The 21,767-nt window shown below is 47.7% G+C and overlaps 1 protein-coding gene across 1 annotated transcript in view; it reads left to right on the top strand.

The window, feature by feature from the left end:
• Positions 1-538: 538 nt before the first annotated feature.
• Positions 539-21,767, top strand: part of LOC146203478 (uncharacterized) — a 67,035-nt gene continuing 45,806 nt past the window's right edge. The window contains exon 1 of the mRNA XM_084603033.1: positions 539-904. Within this exon, the coding sequence (XP_084459159.1) occupies positions 902-904 (3 nt within the window). The 5' untranslated portion in view covers positions 539-901. The remainder of the gene's footprint in view (positions 905-21,767) is intronic.

The raw sequence follows: 21,767 nt of genomic DNA, 5'->3' as shown, positions 1-21,767 counted from the left end.
CGTGAAAACGGCCGCTCTGTTTCTTCCCGTCGGGCTCACTCTCCCGGTGTTACGAGGTTTCCGCCGCCCGGGGCACCGAGCGGCGCGCGCGGGTCTCGCTGGGCACGCGGGGCACGTGTCGCAGCCGTTCTTCGCGCGGCGACGGCCGCGCCTCGCTGGGTGGCGCGTGTCCCGTCTTTACCGCGGAAGAGCTACCGCGAGTGCACGAATCCGGCAACGGAAAACTCGCGTTGCGTGCAGGCCTAATTGAAAGCCTAAACAAGTAGCCCGGCGGACAGGCGAGCGAGCAAAGGCACAGAGGTAGGGAGCCGTGATGGGCGAGGGGGTCCCTCTCTGGGCGCTGCGAGTAGAGGAGGGCCGGCCCCGCAGGGAGAGAAGTCCCGTTTTCAGTGTCACGGGTGAGTGGCCGGCTGGCTTGCTCCGCTCAAGAAGGTCAGTCTGTCCCGAGCAGCGACTCACACAGCAGCCTCTGTCTGCCACAGTGCGCGCTCCGAGAACGTCGTCAGTGAACCACCTTCGCCGCTTCCCGACACCCCGCGCTGTTGGGCAGAGCCCGCTCCTCCGGACGTAAGTCCAGTAGCGTCCGCCGCGAATCGTCCGCGGCGCGCAAGATCTGACACCCAGTGGAAAAGCGAAAGTAGAACAGCGCGCCGTCGTTCCTTCTGCAGCAAAAACCTCAACAAAAAGCATCTGCCTGCGGAAACCGAAGAGCAAACGGAAGAGGAGCCCTCAGGAAAGGATGACCACTACAGTGTGAAAGGCAAGAAACGCCTTCTCCGCAGTGCACGCACGCCACCCGCTTAGGTCGTCGCGTGCGCGCGTTGTCTCCTGCGCTGCCCGCTCGCGTCGGCGGATTACAAGACACCGAGAGGCCGTGGACCTCTGTGGAAATCGAACAGCAATGGTGAGTACACATCTATTGTCGACGTGCGTGTTTCCCCCGAAGCGCGGCTCGAGCCTCCACTGGCCGCGGCTCTAGCCGTGTACTGGGAAAGCATTTGTGGTGGGCTTTTGTGCCGCGGGGTCACAAGAATCAGATCAGACGACCCGTTACTTATAACATTTCTGGTCGAGCGAACTAAAACTGAAGTTTTGAACTACGCCCGTGGGAGCTCTGCTCCGTGAAGTAGGAAAAAAAAAGAAAAACTACAGGAGAAGGATGTCGTCTCTCGGTATACTGCGAGATAACCAAACCAGATACATTTTTTTTTTTTTGTACACTCTGTGCCTGAATTCGCTGAACGGGAGCATTGTTTTCTCCAAAGAGGACATCATGGGGAGGATTTCTGGCTGGCTGAAAATTGTCTGGCGGATTGACATAAAGGAATTTGTCTCACAGGACATAGTGAATGGGATAACATACATATTATTCAGCGATGAAAAAACATACATTTTGGAGAGCGCTCCCAGTGGCTATTCTTGGGAGTGAGCTTCAGGTGTATCGTGAGACTAAGAGTATACGGCCAGAACCATGCCAATTTCATCCAGCAGCATGGTGGTTACTAACGTGAGACGTCACTTTTAGCTGTGATGCGAGTTATTGATTGCAATTTTATTGACGCCTCGATGTATTTTTTTTTTCGGGGGGGGGGGGGGGAGGGGGGGGGCATTGATTCTCCTTTTTCATAAATGCTGTTCAAGATCACGCTAATGGTGTAAAGCCAGAGAGGAGGTTTCGCAGCGATGGCCTAAGAATGCCACACGTATACGTTTTCTCGCCTTTTCTTCCAAGGTTACCGCCTGAACACTAAGACATTAAGAATACCATCTAGCTTCAGGGACACCTTTAAATTGCGAGGCAGCTGTGGGATATTCTTAGATACTGCTATGCATATGTTGATGGGTTCATGGGAATGCTCGAAGTAAAGCAATGAACTGCGTTCTGGAAAATTGTTTTGAGGCATCTGTGTGATATTGCAAGATACGTTTTATACACATATTGATATAGATTGTCTAGGCTTCCAATGCGTAGTCAAAGTTTGCTTCTGAAGTTTGACATGCGTTCGCAACGAGTAATATCAGAGATATCTTGGAAAACCGATAGGGTGCGCTTTTTTTTTTTTTTTTAAAGCAAATAGCAAACACCTGCAAGTCTCCAGAGGAAATATCTGCGGACGTATTGATTGTTATGGCGCAGTTACGCAATATATGAAATAATATCATTCAAACAATTTTTCGTAGAATGTGTCCCAAACGTTTGGCTATGAAAAGAGGACAAAAGAATTTTCGCTGATAACGCAGCAAGTGCGATTCAGGAGCATTCAGCCAAGCTGATTGCTAGAGGTACAATGACAGAACTCGACGGCACACTGCTGCTGGAAGCTAATTGTGCGATGGCGGATTGTAAACTGCTTGGCTAGGAACAGCAATGGAGTTTTCAATATTTCGCACTTTGAGTAATGTCATGTTCACTCAGCAGGAGGGAATCGTGAAGGACAAGCCGGATCATGTGGCAAACAACGTCCCTTCTCGATTGTCTATTCTTTTCTTCGCGTTTGTGAATGGAGAGTCGCAGGAGAAATTAAAGCAAAAAAAAAAAAAACAAAACAAAACTCCTTCCTTTGTGCGACACTTTTTTAGCGCATCAAACTTCATTACTTGTCAATTACCAAAAAATTGCGTTGATGGCGTAAAATCGGACTCGGTAAATAGCGTGAAATCACAGAGTAATTTTCTTGCGGAGTGTTCGTTTGAATGAGAGACATTAGATTCTACCAGTGAACCGACCTTTCTCTTACATTATTACTGCTCACAAATGAGAACTCAGTTTTCTGGATATGTCTAGCAAGCGGTCGAAGCGAAAGATTTACCGCTGACTGATTTTTTCGTCCAGAATCGCTAGGATTTCCACACGCAAACGAAACTTACCCGGTGGCCACCCAACTAGTTTATGACTTCAGTTACCGCGAATTTTGAGATATGCTTTGGGTTCTTGCTAAGACATTGCAAACAGCGTCGTGGAAGGGCACGAGTTGTGGCAACAGGTGAATAGGTGTACCCCCGGTAGAAAAATGACTGAGAAAATTTCTGTTGTAAGAGTGGAAGTTTTGTGCGGTTTTTAACCATGAGCCTGTTTGACAACAGACATTTTTGTAGTAACATCAGAATGTCGTGCAGTTGAAACAAAAAAGTACTACAGAATGCAAGAAAAGTACTACAGAGATAACGACAGAACCATAGGCTACTACAGACCTACAGAAAAGCTTAACATTGTGACAAAACTACAGAATATTTCGTTGTATTTTTTATGCGGTTCTGCAGTTTCTTCAACAAGGTTTACTTTCATTCGCCGCTGCACAGCTGCGAATGAAACACTGGTGTCCCTATTTTTCGCTCATCACACGTTGTACAAAACATGCAGCTTGAAGTGCTTATAACATGACAGTACACAAAAACCATTTTGTGCTGTACATTAGTGCCCCAGGATAGCATGGAACATTTCGAACTTCGAACGTGCAAAAGCGTTCTGTTCATCCAGTTCTTCGTTAAGCTTGCTGTGCGCTTTCCTCTGTGAGGGAATACAGAAGATTCCACTATCAAAAAGTTCTGGTTTAGACATGTTTCTTAGAGAACGATGGGCGCATGTTTGCTTTTTTTTCTTAGTTTTTTTTTTTTTTAGCTCTTATGGCTGGGCACTCGCACAGGGGAGACGAAAATAGAGGTAATTAATTCGAATGAATATTCACTAACGCATTCAACATGCAATAGAAGTGAGATAAAACAGAAGATGAAATAGGATGCGGAGGAGCGCAAATTACCAGCACTAAGGAATGTGATGCTGTCGGAACCTGTCATGCGGGAGTGACGCCCACAGGGTACGAAGCAGTACGTTACAAGCCTTCAGGACCGACTATTACTGAGACCACTGCCCAAGAACACTGTTTTTCCTAAGGAGGTAAATGTGGGCTGTTCACCACAGTGCTTGTCTTTGGTCGCTAAACAAAGCGTGCATGCACAATAATTACTTGTCCACCAGGCCTAATAAGCAGCCGCTGACGGCCATATCAACCATGAAGGAATATCTCTTCATAATGCAACACTGAGCCACAGACCACTTCTGAAGATTAATTTACGTTGAAAAGGGCATAAATGGAAAACCTAGCTGCTGGTCACCGTGCAGGAACTGCAAAAGGAGGTTTGCGAAGTTGCCTATGCTCTATAAGACCAGCGTTAGTCCACGTACAAGCCCTTCAAATCTACGAGCTGCATCGGTGGCAAATCTATAACAGGCCAGGAACGAAGTGACCATCTTCTCAAAATAAAAAAATGTTCTATGGGAAAATCATACGAAATTCCTTTTTTTTTTTTTTTCGGCGCCCTGAGACCCACAAATGCATTTCTCGAATAAGATGCGTCAACCGCTCCCTCCAAGAGGCACCCATAAGTCAGGCCCTGAACTACATTCGTTGTAGAGACCAGATGTAGCTGCAACCATCAATGACACATTCGGCACTCATGATGATTTGCTCGATACCGGGCATTCAGGGGTATGTCGCGCTCGCATTCAGGTCTGTACATCGATGCACGCAGCCTCGGGTTTCAGAAAGCAGCAGTCTAAGCGAGATTTCCGGTGTAGTGTACTGGCAAGTCTCGTAGGGCAGCATGAAAGCCACGGAATAGAGGCCATTGTTCCGAAGTGTATTGAATACTAAATAGACTACGTGGTTACATCCGTCTGACAGCAGCGAGTTCAGCTCCCATCAAAGGTTCCAGGCGAGGTGCTTACCCTCTGACTGCAACACAACTCACAGGGATAGCCACTGCCACTGAGAGATGACCGAGGCGGGGCGCCTTTGTAATCCTGCGCATGGCACACACACATTTCAACGCGGTTTGTGTCACTGCCTCATACGACCGGACCGGTAGAGTTTATCCAAATGCAGCCATAAGAAACTTATTCATGCTTGTTCATGGAAATGGTAGCATTGACCAAAGTGCAAATTACTCAAAACACCGCTGTACGGACAATCCTGTGCTCATTATAGAACCCCATGTTATTGTAAATAACCTGTGGGCTTGCCCTGCGGCGCGTCTTACAGTTCACACTGCTGTTTTCATACGAGGAAATCCTTTAATCAGTCGATCCAACTGTGTCGGCAAAACGAACAAGAAGCAATGTGTAAGGCCACACGTGCCCTATGCCTAGTTTCTAGCAGCTTTTATCCGCTTACTAGAGTCCATCGTATACACCCCTTTCCTGAGGCCTATTTCATGCAAAGACGGTTCTACATAAACACCACACTTTAGCGATATATATATATATATATATATATATATATATATATATATATATATATATATATATATATATATATATATATATAGATATATATATATATATAAAGAAGACAAGGTTCACTTTCGCAAAAAATTCACTGTCACTCTCTTTTTTTTTGTTTTGCAATCCAGGCCAGCTGCCGCGCTTTCAAGTAGCATCTGCCTGCTTTGAAGGAACGCTTTTAAAGATGTAATACAATCTCTGACTGCGCATTTGTTTTCGCGTTTAGTGGAAGCTCCCTTGTCCAACAACTAATCCGGGGCTGGTATGGGATAACGCACACCAAAGATTAGGTCCAGGAAAGCCTAGGCTTAGATTTCGTTGAGGTCCTTGTTTTCACAGACGGCGAAATGGACCGTGCGGATTGTGCGTTTATATAGAAAATGAGCTCACACGAGCACAGACACTGTTCAGAGGTACGAATGCAAAAAAAAAAAAAGAATAATCTTTGTCTTACCGTAATTGTAGTATCCTGAGAAAACTCTGAAATGCACGCTATCTCGACACAAAGTTCAAAAAAAAAAAAAACGAAAATATGTTCGATTGAAAGCAACCGTTCGTATCCTGTAGTGTTGAACTGAAGAACTTTCTTAGAATTTGGTTTCTAAACACTCACTGCGCTCTGGCCTGGAATTAAAAAAGTGTGCAGTCGCTTCGTTAATACTTGAGGAACTGCGTGCGGCTGCTGAACTGTCAGGTCGCTATGCTATAACGATACCCGCATCGTTTATAGTGATCAGGGGCCAGTCATAGACGTGAAAACATTAATGGCTAACGTTCTTTAAGCAGCTTAAACGCAATAGCATATATGGCTCGTTGTATAAAAAAGCCATCGCTGTAACGTGATACAGCGCCAAGGGTTGATAAAGGTGTCGAAAAAAGTTCTGATTAATTGACAGGCTCATGACGTCGTAACGACATTGCGTCGCACAGGAACTTCAAATATCTCATATACAAATAAAGCTAATGAATTTAGGAAAGGTCCGGATGGGGCCGACATTTGCATGCAGATTCATCTAAAAGTGGTATTAACGAATATAGAAGTGACTCAATAAAGTAAGCGTACCACCTCTGGGGTTAGATCCCGGCCACTATGCGCATAGGCCACGCAGGGCCGTTGACACCAGAAGTGTTAGAGGGGTATTTAGGGAAAGTGTTGCGGCGCATACAGTTTAAAAAAATATATATATTAGGGAAACTGCAAAAAATAAGCAATTTAAAAAATGAGAAGAAAAATGTAAGCAAGACAACCTGTAATGTCGTGTCAAATATGACACGGAGCATAAGTATCTCCCAATTATTTTCTTTTTTTAATGTCTAGACGCGAGAAACGGAAACGCAGGCTTCGTTATTTCACCGGGAACAAGTATTCCGGATTTCGTCCATCACGCGAACCAGACAGAACAAATGGGCGGACGGGCATAAACAACAAGTGAACGCCGCATTCACCACGGCGCTCTGTGCGGATGGAAGGGAAGAAAAGGGGTGTGTAATTACCTCAGCAGTCGTTCTCCGAACTGACCTAAATGGAACTCCACTTAATTGCTGCATTTGTAATTGCCATAGCGAGAGCACAACGCTTACTGATAGCTCCGCTTACCCAGGACTTACAGGACACAGACAGAAAACGAGTTCTTGTCCACGTACACACGGGACTTTTGAAAGCAGTATAAAGAGGCGTTTCGCAAATGTGCGTGTCCTATTTCCGATTTCCGCACCGATGAGAGGCCATTCGATTACGTGCCCCTTCAAATTGGCCAAGAACCCATTTTGAACTCGGAGAATTGATTCGCGTCTTACGCTCGTTTGCGTCACGCTGATTATGCTCGCTGGCGCAGCAGGTACGAAAGTCGCGCATTTTCCAGAAACTGCGCCGCAGTTTGTCTTGTTTGGGTGCGCACACGGAAACAGTTTTCTTCTTTCGTTATTTTTTTTACTTTCATCTCACTGTTCGTATAAAAAAAGACTGCCTTTTTTTTCCTCAATTTGAGGTAATTCCTCTGTTCTGCGAGCTCGGAAGTGGCGATGCCGCGCTACATAGAGAAAGCGGCATATACTGAGCTTCCTGAAGAAAGAAAGAAAGAAAGAAAGAAAGAAAGAAAGAAAGAAAGAAAGAAAGAAAAGAAAGAAAGAAAGAAAGAAGAAAGAAAGAAAGAAAGAAAGAAAGAAAGAAAGAAAGAGAAGGGCGCGCTAGTTCTCAAAAGTGAACGGAAAGCAATGTGGGAGAAAAGTGCGAGCTAGCGCTACGGCGCAACAATGGGAGCGTGAATTCGAGCCCGGCCATGTTCTGGGTCTCGTCGTTTTGATCTCCAGCGGCCTGGCTCCCCGGCGTTCACCAGGCGGCGAGAGGGCCCCCACGAGCACACCGGTGCTGTACTGCTGCTGCTTCCGCGGACCTTTCCCACATGCTTCAGCCACGTGGACCGGAGCAGAAAGAGAAAGGGAACTTTCGGACTTTGATCAATTTTCCTCGAGTGGGTTGCTGGAGTTTAGTGGCGCCGCTGTTTCACCGCGCACTCCGCCTTGGAAGTGAGAAGAAGCAGCACAACGCCGGTGCTCTCTGACGCTAATGGAAGCGGCGCGGTGCCGCTGTAGTCCTCATATGGGCTCTGTCCTGACTGCGACCGGAATGTTCCAACCTATGTGAGCGAGAGAGAAAGAAGTCTTTTCCCCTTTTTGCTTTCTCTCCCGCCAAAATGGCTCTTCAAAGAGTGTGTAAATATCTGTTCAATACAAGAAAGGTGGAACACGTGCGCTAATGAGCTCTCATTTTGTTTGTGCAGTTAGCGGCCATAAACAGAAAGGGCTAATAAATTTAGCTCAAATCGGTACAGTGCGTAAATCGAGCAATACTTTTATTTTAAATCTGGCCATGCGTCATTAACCGGTCTCCGAAGCAGCCGCCTCTAGGTTATATGTGACTGCCCACCGAACACATCAGCCTCGTAGAGAATCCAGTGCATGCTCCTCATTTTTTGACCGTCATTCATCCATCCTAGAGGAGGCCAGAGAGGATCACAAAATGTTGCATGAAAACAAAATAAAATTGTAACTGCTCCCGTGAAGACTGTGGCCTACTAATCATATATCATATGTCACTGCATATGATGACGCCATGAATAATGTTAAGGACAGACCATCTTGCAAGGTGACCCAGAAAATCTGCTGTTCTTGAAAGACAGAATACGGCGACAAATATATATATATATATATATATATATATATATATATATATATATATATATATATATATATATGTGAAGGAAAGAAGCCAACAGTCGGCGAGGCCAAGGAAAGCGTAGGGTTACTCTGTCTTTTTTTTTTCTTTTTTTTTTAATGTTTACTTGGATAATCAAAGAAGTTAGTAATGTAATCTTGTTTAGGGGAAGATAATTAAACACAAAGTAGCAGGAAAAACAACTTGCCGATGGTGGGATCCGAACCCACGACCTCCGAATATCGCGTCCGGTGCTCTCACGTTCTACGTGACGCTGGCGGTAACAAAGGACGTTCTACGTCCGCCGCTATGGTTGAGGGTGGCGCTGGTGAACACTCTCAAGGTTCGTATACAGACAACATAAATACCCAAGCAAGTAGCAGGGGGGACAGCGGCCGATGTAGCTCAGTTGGAAGAGCACCGGACGCGATATTCGGAGGTCGTGGGTTCGGATCCCACCATCGGCACGTTGTTTTTTCTGCTTCTTTGTGTTTAATTATCTTGACCTAAACAAGATTACATTACTAACTTCTTTGATTATCCAAGCAAACATTAAAAAAAAGAAAAAAAAAGAGTAACATACCCTACGCTTTCCTTGGCCTCGCCGACTGTTGGCTTCTTTCCTTCATGTATTATAACGAGCACCCTCATTTCCTCTTAATTGATCTGCTTGTAGCTTACGGGGGTCTCGGTTCTGGCAGTCTTGACGCCATAGGTAGCGTAAGAGGGTTCTAGCACAGCTTTCGCCCTCGCTCTTGATCACGTTCTACGTGACGCTGGCGGTAACAAAGGACGTTCTACGTCCGCCGCTATGGTTGAGGGTGGCGCTGGTGAACACTCTCAAGGTTCGTATACAGACAACATAAATACCCAAGCAAGTAGCAGGGGGGACAGCGGCCGATGTAGCTCAGTTGGAAGAGCACCGGACGCGATATTCGGAGGTCGTGGGTTCGGATCCCACCATCGGCACGTTGTTTTTTCTGCTACTTTGTGTTTAGTTATCTTCCCCTGAACAAGATTACATTACTAACTTCTTTGATTATCCAAGTAAACATTAAAAAAAAACGAAAAAAAGAAAAAAAAAAGACAGAGTAACATACCCTACGCTTTCCTTGGCCTCGCCGACTGTTGTCTTCTTTCCTTCATGTATTATAACGAGCACCCTCATTTCCCCTTAATTGATCTGCTTATATATATATATATATATATATATATATATATATATATATATATATATATATATATATATACATATTTATTTATTCATGGCGTCATCATATGCAGTGACGTATGATACTGTCATACTGACATAGATATTGACATGGTACACTGTCTTAGTTTATATATATGTAGGTTGCGAGAACATAACGTACTAGACTACTAAAAGAGTATATAGCGAAGTATAATACGCTTCATTAAAGGAAACATTTTTTATTTTTCTCGGTAGCCGAGAAAGATCAGTCTCCGATCGAAACGTTGAGTGAAATGAAAAATAAAAAATGTTTCCTTTAATAAAGCGTATGCTTCGCTATTTATATATATATATATATATATAGGTATACCAGGGTATACCGTGGGTGGCGAGCATATAGCAGGAAGATATATATATATATATATATATATATATATATATATATATATATATATATATATATATATATATATATATATATTATATATATATATATATATAAACTAAGACAGTGCACTACCGTTCATTACCTACGCCCACTGGCCATTCTTCCTGCTATATGCTCGCCACCATCTTCCCGGTTCCAGCCACTGGTGATGAAGATACCTCGGTAGCCGAGACAATCTGCGTTGCCGAAGAAGCCCGCTGGCTTGCCCGCCTTTGCATCTTAGCGTTCCAGGATCGCTCGAAAGCACGGTACGATGCCCACCACCGTCACGTTATTTACCAGCTTGGAGATTTGCTCTTGCTGTGGCGGCCTATCAGGAAGCGGGGTCTGTCACAAAAGCTGCTGTGCCACTACAATGGACCATTTGTCGTTCTTGCCCAACTTAGCGAGGTCACTTATCGTATCGCTCGCCTCACCAAAAGCGGCCGTCGCTCTGTAAAAAGTGAAGTCACTCACTACGTTCATTGAAAGCCCTATTGGAAGCAAAAAACGGTGCTCGCTTTCGTGCTGACCTGACTGGTTGTTGGTGTTCTTCGGTGCCAGAGCGCCTTCTGTGTAACGTTACGTTACAAATCTGGTGGAGGAATTGCCGGGTATCGATCCAGTCCTGCATAATCAACCTGTCAGTACGGATCTTACCCCCGTACATCAACGCCTCGGCCGCCGCCTACGTGGACAGCCCCCTGAATTCGGACCCCTTCCGGCCGCTACCAGGACGACGCACCCTCAGACGGCCGTAGAACCTGCTGCAATGACATCTGGGAGCAGGCTTCCCACCCACATCCTGTGTCATCAGCCGCGAACACCCCCGCTTTTCATGGAGATGTGTTCGAGGACGCCGAGGACTGGCTTGAGACCTACGAGCGAGTCGCTCGTTACTACGGGTGGACTGATGAGCGTAAGCTCCACAATGTGTACTTCGCTCTTGATGAGTCTGCACGGGCATGGCTTGAAAACCATGAGGCTTCCTTGCCATCTTGGGCAGCCTTCTGTCGTGATTTGAAAGCCACTTTTCCTAGCGCCGATCGCCGGGAGCGAGCAGAAGCTGCGCTACACTCGCGCAATCAGCGCCAGAACGAGAGCGTGCGTATGTTCTTTCAGGACATGACACGCCTTTTCAAGCGTGCGGACCCACAAATGCCAGAAGATAAGAAGCTGCGTCACCTGATGCGGGGCGTTAAACAAGAACTTTTCGCGGGACTGCTGCGCAGTCCACCGCGCACTGTGGCGGAGTTTCTCAGCGAGGCAGCGACCATGGAGACAACGCTGCAGCACCGAGCCCGTCAGTACAACCGTGACGTGGACATCATTGGGTCCGACGCACCCCCTATGCATGTCGGCAGCGACATGGACGCACTACGCAATCTCATCCGTTCTGTCGTGCGGGAAGAACTGCAAGCGCTCCAGATGCTTTGCAACACATCTTTTCCTTCACTGGCTGAAGTAGTCCGGGACGACGTGCGTATGGCAGCACAGCAAGTTGCTGACGTTCCCCAGCAGCGCGTTCCCCACCAGACGTTCGACGCGAGGCCCACCTACGCTCGAACCTACGCGTCCGTCCTACGTAAGACTCCCCCGCCGGACCATAGTATCAACGCCTCAGCTCCAGCAATGGAGCCGCAGGGTCCTCGCATGGAGGACCTCGCATGGAGCTGCATGAAGCTTCGCTACTCCCCTCCGCCAATTTACCAGCGACCCCGTAAAAGTCAAGTATGGCGGCCCCGGGACCGTCGGCCCCTGTGCTATCATTGCGGGGAAGCCAGTCACCTTTCCCGGGAGTGCTCGTACCGCCGCGTCAACATGCGGGGTTTCGCCTCGGAGGGCGTCTACCCTCGGAATGCCGAATGGCCTACTGAGATTGCAAGCGACCTTGCAGCGCGACAGTATCCCGTCACGTCCGGTTACCAAGAGCGTCGGTCTACGTCCCCGACGAGCTACCGTTCAGCAAGTCTCCACTCTTCCCGACGCCGCTCCTCTCCCAGCCCTAGCCGGGAAAACTAATACAAGCGGCCTTCAGAGGCAGGGTCGCTGATATCGGGAAATGTGAAGATCCTCCGTCATCGTCAGGCCGACCCGACGAGATTTCGCTTGTGTCAGATAGCGACAGCAGCCGGCATACTACCTCCGATTTATGTGTAACGATTGATGGAGTGGATGTCACCGCGTTACTCGACACTGGTGCCGATTATTCAGTGATGAGCCGTGGTCTCGCCCTAGAATTGAAGAAAGTTTTGACACATTGGTCCGGCCCGAAAATTCGCACGGCGGGAAGTCACTTGATTGAACCTGCAGGCAAGTGTACAGCGCGGGTCGGCATCCGTGGTTTTGTGTATGTCGGAGAATTTATCGTGCTTCCTGAGTGTTCGAAAGACTTGATCCTTGGTCTAGACTTCCTGCAGACCAACGGCGCTGTCATTGACCTGAAAGAAGCGCGTGTTTCCTTTTCGACGAAATGAGCCGTGGCGCGCATTGAAAACGAAGGTCAGGGTCTGAACGTTTTGCGTATAGTCGACGACGACGTGAGGGTTCCGGCACGTTCTAGTGTGTTGGTTCTTGTAAAGCATGACTTATTCCACGATTACGAGGGCATCGCGGATGGGCACCTTCCGCTACTACTCGTGAAAGAATTAGCCGTTGCTCGAGGACTCGTATAACTCCAGAACAGTTGTGCTGCTTCCTCCTGACAAATTTTGCTAAGGAGATGCGGCATCTCGCCAAGGACACGGATGTTGCCTCCTTCACGATGTTACTGCCTTGCCTCATTTATGCACCGTCGGAGCGAACCCTAAAGAAGAGGCTGCACCTTGTCATGCTCTGCAAACCGTTAAAATTAACCCCGACTTGAGGCCCGATCAGAGGAATCTTCTCTCGGCTCTTCTGAGCGATTTCGCAGTCTGCTTCGCCACAGGCTCTAAGGTCGGTCGTACTCCTGTCGCCAAGCGCCGCATCATCACTGATGATACCACGTTACCGGTATGCCAGCGCCCGTACCGGATTTCTTCTAAGGAACGTGACGCGATTAAAACGCAAGTGGATGAAATGCTTGCGGACGACGTGATACAGCCTTCGACGAGCCCATGGGCGTCGCCAGTGGTCATTGTCAAAAAGAAAGATGGCACCTTAGATTCTGTGTCGATTACCGAAAGTTAAATAACGTGACTAAAAAGGACGTCTATCCGTTGCCCAGGATTGATGATGCCTTCAACCGACTACGCGACGCCAGGTACTTCTCCTCATTAGACCTCAAAAGCGGATACTGGAAAATCGAGGTGGATTAGAGAGACCGAGAGAAGACTGCATTTGTGACGCCCGACGGCCTATACGAGTTTAAGGTGCTTCCGTTTGGTCTTTGCTCTGCACCGGCCACGTTCCAACGTATGATGGACATGGTTTTATCAGGTCTGAAGTGGCAGTCGTGCTTGGTGTACTTAGATGATGTTATTTTCTCGCCTATTTTCGAGCAACACTTGGACCGGTTGCGCATCGTGCTTCAGGCACTCAAAGGCGCGCAACTAACAATCAAGCCTGAGAAATTCCACTTTGCTTTCAAGGAACTACAAGGAACTACGCTTTCTCGGCGATGTTGTCAGTGCACATGGCGCTCTCCCTGATCCCGGGAAGACTACCGCAGTGTCAAATTTTCCACGCCCCACCGACAAAAAGGCACTTCGACGATGTCTAGGTCTTTGTTCATACTACCGACGCTTCGTCCAAGATTTTTCCAAGATATCTGAACCACCGACAGCACTAACCAGAGAAGACATACCCTTCCTGTGGGGAGACGATCAAGAACAAGTCTTCCAGGAGCTTAGAAGCCGCCTACACAGACCCCCAATACTTGTCCATTTCGATGAAGACGGCGCAACAGACGTCCATACTGATGCCAGCAACGTTGGCCTCGGCGCGGTACTCATTCAGTGGCAAGGCGGAGTAGAACGGGTTATCGCCTGCGCAAGCCAAACACTCTCACGATCGGAGGCGAACGATTCGACAACGGACAAGGAGTGCCTTGCGGTAATCTGGGCCATCAGCAAGTTTCGACCATATTTGTATGGACGACCCTTCCGTATTGTCAGCGACCTTCATTCCTTGTGCTGGCTGGCAAGCCCTAAAGACCTGTCTGGACGCTTAGCTCGTTGGAGCCTCCGTCTGCAAGTGTATGATGTCACTGTCTATACGTCGGGACATAAACACCAAGATGCGGATTGCTTGGAAAACGCCGACGATTTTCCCTTTATAGGGGCCATTACCCAATCCCATATCTTCATCATCATCATCAGCCTGATTATACCCACTGCAGGGCGAAGGCCTCTCCCATATTTCTCCACTTAACCCGGTTCTGTGCTAGCTGCATCCACTTGACCATCCATAGACGGGCCACGGCATACCACCCGCAAACTAATGGCTTGGTGGAATGGCTAAACAGAACTCTGGCCGACATGCTGTCTATGTACGTGGATATAGAGCATAAGACCTGGGATCAAATCCTCCCATATGCCACGTTCGCATATAATACGGCACTTCAGGAGACGACGCAGCTCACACCCTTCGAGCTTGTCCTCGGCCGTTGAGTAACCACTCCACTGGATACAATGCTGCCCCTATACACCGACGACGAACATGAGCTTGACCTGGACATCGCTAGTTTTACCTATCGTGCGGAAGAAGCGCGGCAGCTGGCAAGGCAGCGCATTTACCTACAACAGCAACTAGACGCTGACCGTAACAACAAGCGACGGCGCTACACTGCCTACGAGCCTGGAGACTATGTCTGGATTTGGACGCCCGTTCGTCATCGTGGGCTCTCTGAAAAATTGCTGCGCCGGTACTTCGGCCCATACCGTGTCCTCCATCGCCTCAGCGACGTTGCTTACGAAGTTGAATCCGCGACGCAAGATCCCTCAAGCCGCAGACGACGCAAGTTCACTGATGTTGTACACGTCGTCCGGATGAAACCCTACCACGATCGCCCCGCTAACTATTCTTGAGACTGATGGTGCCCCGTTTTGTGTTGTGGTATCCCATACCAACCTAGCATACTATCTGGCAGCTCATCGCATCAAGCAGCATTTGCAGCATCAAGGCGATGCTGCCAAGAAGGGGGGCAATGACACATGCCATTCATAGACGACGAAGATTTGAACGGGTGATTCGGAGAAGACGACGAAGCAAAAAAACGGTGCTCCGCTTTCGTGCTGACCTGACTGGTTATTGGTGTTCTTCGGTGCCAGAGTGCCAGAGCGCCTTCTGTGTAACGTTACGTTACAATATATATATATATATATATATATATATATATAGAGAGAGAGAGAGAGAGAGAGAGAGAGAGAGGACAGGGTTCGCTACTAAATCCTTGTCACTCTAAATTCCTTTCTATCCAGGCCAGCTGCCACGGAGCGATCGCAGCCCCAACGAATCCATAGTGATGCTACGTCGGCGCACGGAGCAGTAAGCTCATTCGGCGTGCAGAGCTGCTTTGCATCGTTAGACGCATTATATTTTCAGTGCTCGCAATACGTTTAGAAACCTCTCATTGATATTGGACCGGTGCTTGCCGCCATCCGCCCACGGATATGCTGCTTCCCGATGTTGCTCCTGCCACGGTGCTTTAATATGACGGTAGTTATGTGTAATAATGTACTTCACCCTGCGCTCATTTTGGCTATTTTATACGTATTTGCCAGCCAGCCGGACACGGTCACATGTGGAAGGATGCCTCCCCTATACTTACGAGAGGATAAGTTTGAAACTACAGGGAAAAAAAGACATTTCATTGAAACAACTGAAAAACAATCAAATATGCTTTTTGAGCAACACAAAATAAAAGCGTCACAGAGGCATGCTTCGACAAGTTCTGTTGTTACAGACACTTGTAGCTGATATAAGTGCGGGTACATATGCAGAGTCGCCCGCTCCTAGGGTGAACACGCGAGCGCATGGCCGGTGCTCTTTGAAGCACCATTATGACCGTCCCAGGTATGAGCTGAAGTGACGTAGCAGCCAATACGAAGCAGTGCTTCAATTGTCATCAATGAATGGGCTTCTTAATGCAGCGCTGATGCGCAGCTACGGCAAAATACCTGGATTAGAGAGGGCGGCCATGCTCTCGCATGTTCTTCTTATGAATGGCCGATAACCCTGTAGACCCCTTTCACTCACTCACTCACTCACTCACTCACTCACTCACTCACTCACTCACTCACTCACTCACTCACTCGCTCGCTCACTCACTCACTCACTCACTCACTCACTCGCTCACTCACTCACTCACTCACTCACTCACTCACTCACTCACTCACTCACTCACTCACTCACTCGCTCGCTCGCTCGCTCGCTCACTCACTCACTCACTCACTCACTCACTCACTCACTCGCTCGCTCGCTCGCTCGCTCACTCACTCACTCACTCACTCACTCACTCACTCACTCACTCACTCACTCACTCGCTCGCTCGCTCACTCACTCACTCACTCACTCACCACTCACTCACTCACTCACTCACTCACTCACACAGACACGCGCGCGCATGCACGCACGCACGCACGCACACACATGTATGTGCGCGCTTTTATCATCCTGCAACAAGACGAAGCTAACAGAAGCTTCGCGCGCGAAAACCAACAGAAATCTCTACTTGGCGGCGGCTTCTAGTGATATGTGACAATAGTGAATCGAGCCAGCTATATTAGTGAGTGCACGAATATTGACTTTATCGGATCACTTAAGGGTAGGTGGGAATAGTTCGCGCAGTCGATCATATGGAGGTCTGCCAAGGGCTCGTTGTCGTAGAATGCACTATTCCTAAGGTTCCACGGAGAAATAGACAGCCCTTGAGCATCGAGTTCTGTATATAGGCTCTAACCTCATTGTGTTTTGAGCGTTTAATTTCATTTGGACGCGTCACGGCATCACGCGTCGCGGAACAGGAGTTTGTTTTATTTATGTGTATTTCCTTTGTTCAGCACTGCTAGTCGGTTCTGACCTTTGAATTCGTTGCTTTTTCGCTTTCATTTCTCAAAACATTAGCGCACAGGTACAGTCTGCTGCTAACGTAATCCTTATGAGAGCATTGCGCAACGAAAAAATAAGCAAATAAAGGACTCGCAGAGAATAATTGAAATGCGTCAGAAGTCGCAGCGCTGGGGTTATCAGGCGGGACAAAAATGTCGCCTGCTTGTTGTTCCCTGCTTTAGACGGCAATGCAGTCTTAGTTTTTACAGCACCGACGTGCTATCCCGCTCAGCGAAATATTCACTTCAAGCTCTGCTTTAATGCAAAGAAATGCATGCCGTGCAGATTACTTGGAAGTTATACAAAAAGAGAACAAAATTCTGGCTCTGATTGAGCATGTTCTGATCAAAAAGATGCAGATGAAACGTGATAAGGGCGAAGCTCCAATACGTGACTGAGGCTTGATGTTATTGCGTTACTACCGCGTGTACAAATGCATGAATGCCGATAAGACAGATGCATAATATCAACAATCTGTCTTGCTTGCATTGGCAACAAAACGTGTTATTTCTTTTCTTTTTTTTTTAGCCGAAAGCTTTTATCAGTATTGCCCTGGCAACCGTCCCGATAATCCTGCCCTTATTCGCGCGCCAAGAGATTGTTGCAGCGCGCTTGTGGCAATGCGAAAAAGACGCTTTCCACCTTCACATTCCGAGGTTCTGTCCTTGTTCGTTTGATACGCAGAGAACGTGGCGCGGCAGGTATCTTCTTCACCTTTGCGCTTAAGAACAGCTGACTTCGAAACCTGATACCGAGATGGCGCTAGTTTTCGCAAGCACGTAAAATAGGGCATGTCATTGGGACTTCCCCGCTTTTGCTGCGTTGCTCAGATATGTAGATATAACTTAACAAGAAGCGAATTTCGACTTTAAGCTGCCGCAGGAACCATGGTAGTTCTTACGGATATTTCCACAATACAGCAAGGAATATCCAGTTTGATTGGACTCTGAGCATTTGCCGAGGACAATGGAATCGGCATTCATCCTATTTGATAATATTAGCACTTCTTCTAAGACCACTATGTAACTTGGTAGTAAGACTCGCATATTTCGTGTCATAAAATTTCTGTTGTTTTACGGCTTCACTCAAGTTAAACAGGTATTGCCTCAATGCAACATCCGATTTTAGAGCAACTTGCTTCGAAAATGGGCCACGGCTTCTCTAATTCAGTGCTGTCTATTCGTTTATTTGTTTTAAACTCAATCTTTTAGGAAGCAAAACGCATTAAAACGTTGCAAGGAGCTATATATGAGGGCACAAATAGGAAATTTAATGCGGCTTCGTAGAGAGAGAAATATGCCCAACAATGGTTGCATATATCTGTGCGCAGCATTTCAGACCGTTGTTCCTGGATACAGAAATAGTAATTCTGCTTAAAGGCCAAATTACCAAATATGAAACATTGTACTAGCGGCATTTTGTGCTCCCGGCAAACGCATACAACGCCATCGAGTCGATGTAACAGCTGGTATAATAGACAGCCGTGCTGCGATACTTGATTGAGCTTACGTGCGTCGATTTCTATGGACGAAATATTATGACAAAGAGAACGGAAAGTACGTTTCCGTCAGTATTGATGTCCATTGATTGCGTACCTGCGATGAAGCAGAGTTACAATGTTTGGCAGTAATAAGACATTATATAGATGCTCTGATACCCACGGATGAGCGAGCGACAATTCCTTTTTCGGTTCGCGTTTGTTCTCCAGCTGCGATTTCTACTGAAATCGCGCATAAAACAGAGGAGCCTCATAGATGATCATTGATCTTTTCTTAGGGGCTGACGACACTCTAGGACTGGTTCTCGATATGTCGGCACGCGGCATTCATTCAGAGGTTTAATACTCAGCTGCCTACCGGCCTCTTATGACTGCTTTAGAAACGCTAAAGTGGACGCCGGTAGCGAAGTAAGTCGAAGCTTTCGAGTATCTGCAGGCGCGATAAAAACAAGCTCCTGTGGGGCAAACACTATAGGTCCCATCTTACGCGCTACTACCGACGACGGGCAATGACGGTTACTCTTGCTTTCCCACACACGGAGTAGGTGGCCGCGCGGAGCCGTGCGAGCACCGTGAGCCAAACGAATCAATCGCCCAGCGAGAGAATAGCTGCCGCGCCATGACTGAGACTCGCCAACTGCAACGAATGGCCGCGGCGCATGCAGGCGGCGCGTCCCGCGCGACGCCGACGTTTCACGCGCTCTAGTCCAGTGTACATAATGCCAGCGCCACTGGCGGACTTGTTATCCTTGTCCCCGCGGCGCTGGGCGCCCAACGCGACCCGCAGCAGCAGCGGCGGCAGCGTGAGAACAGCGCCCAGAGACGCGGAGCAAATAACGCTCGCCGCGCCTATATCGGCAGTCCACACGCACCGCCCACTCCGAGAATACCAAACCTCGCATAGCGTCCTTCGCGCGCGCGCAAGGAAGAAACGTGCGCTCCGTTGCAATTCCAAACAGCGGGCCACGCGCGCGCCTCGGGCGGGCGGGTCGCTTTGCCGACGTCTTCCCTGTCGCTGGCGCAAGGGAGTGGGAAACCTTTTCTCTCAATAGCCAGCTCGTGCACTCAGCTGGTTTGGCCACTGTCAGGAATGATATTTTCCACAAGTCGGCTTCTTAGCTGCCTCCGGAATGCAGCTTTTTTTTTTTTTTTTTTTCCTGTTGTTCCGCATGAATGCAATACCATGGGTAGCTACGAATTACCTCGCCATTTATAGTTGCGAAGAAATATATCACTCGTGGCCAAATCTAGACCGAATTTAAGAGGATTAACGAGAGAAAAACTCCTATGTCGTATCTGCAGGCGCGTGTTTTCTTTTTTCGTGATTTATCCTTTTGCCTATCCCGCAGAGCGAAGTGTAAGTTATTTATTTTTCGTCGTTAAACTTCGTCGTCACAATACATAAGTGAGTAAGTTTGCGGTGTCGAAAGGCAGAGCAAAAATATTGCATGTTAACCGTGGACTATTTCGCCATGATATGCGTACATTCTGTCTCGTGTTTAAGGCGGCTCTTGCGCTTTGCTGGACGTCTATGGGCCAGGGCTTATCGCCAGCAAAATGCAGCACCTGCTGAAAAGCGAGCTGCGCAAGCAGCCATCCGTGAGGAACGCCGAGAGCCCTTTTGATTCTCTTCGCGCTCGCCACGGTGCATAAGGGCTGAATATGCGCGAGCGTACTGGGCCGCTGACAAGCGCGTGACAGTCGACCCCCTCGCGTGTAGCACTTGAAATTATTGGACCTTGGCAAACGTGGCAAAGTGACTTTGCAACGCGATGCATTCAGGAGAAAGAACTTCATGTCCTTCGCGATGTGTCAAGAAGTGATGTGACCGTAAAGCAAGCGTGACTGCGCGATAATGTGCGGCCTCGAGAAGGCTTTTCAGCTGTCTTTTCGTCCTTTTATTCTCTTCGAGAAAGTTTTGAAAACGAGGGTAGGGGCTGAGGAGTGGTCTTCTCTAGAACCCTGATTCTGTGTGCTTCAGCGTAACGTAGCGGTTTTGCCTTTGCCTCGGTTAACAAATAGATCGCTCCTTCGAATCTGCTGCACACACAGGAGGAAGTGGAAGGTATCTGCAAACATTCAGTTCCATATTGAAAGGAACAAGTTTTGTGCGGGTTGCGTTTCCCTTCTCCCTAGCGCACGCTACTTGGAGCGCGGCCACCACTGCCTGGTTCTATACGAGGCGGTTAAATAAGCATACATTTTACCGGACGATTTCTTGCGCAGCCGCGGCCCCATCCCCTGCGGCTAAATTACCGCATTATGTTAGTTATATGTTTTTTGTTTCTTTGTTTGTTTTTTTTTGCGGATAAGCAACTGTGGCTATGGAAGGTATCTGTAGGTATCTGTGGCTATGGTGCTCCAAACACAAGGTTAATACCACATTATGGGGGCACTGATTATTGCTCTGTGCGAGCTTTTCTGCAGCGCTACATCACCACTGTTTTGATATCATCTTGTAGAAGAACGCTATATACTTACTTTTAGCCTGTCAGAGGGTCGGTCTGATCGTGCATGCTAGAGAGAATGCTCTTGCTGTGAACACCTGGCCCAGCTGTCGGGAGGCTCTGCATGAGCGGATACGTATGGCCACAAGTCAAGTCATCTGCTGTTGTTTCCAGGTGGCATGAGAAACGAAATGATGAAAAAGGAATCATACTGCATGAGCTCATTTGAATCAAAGGTTCGATCTCAGTCGGAAAAAGCTGCGCAAAATTTTCTGTCATCGGAATAGAATTTCTTTGTGGTTTTTGACAGCGAATCGGTGGTGCCAACAGACATTTCTGTTGCAACATCAGAATTTTGTGCAGTCACAACAGAAATGTATTACAGAATGGCAGAAATTTAATACAGAACTACAGAATAGGGAGCTTACGATAAAGTACAGAATATTTTGTTGTATATTTGACACAATCCTGTGGATTGTTTTATTCACTGCGATGCAAGAGTTAGTTCAACCCTGATTCAAACCAGTCGATGATTGTCGGAAGTATGAAACCTTACCGCACGCATGGAGTAGCCATTGGGGATGCTCTTAAATTCGACGCAAACAAGAAGGCACTGCGTGTGCACAAAGATGAAAATTTTGAAATCAAAACTCTCGAACCTTCAGGAAGCGCTCAA

This window comes from Amblyomma maculatum, chromosome 1, assembly GCF_055883805.1.
Source record: "Amblyomma maculatum isolate TAMU_Amacu chromosome 1, ASM5588380v1, whole genome shotgun sequence".
Lineage (NCBI taxonomy): Eukaryota > Metazoa > Arthropoda > Arachnida > Ixodida > Ixodidae > Amblyomma > Amblyomma maculatum.
This window is presented reverse-complemented; position numbering and strand designations above follow the sequence as displayed.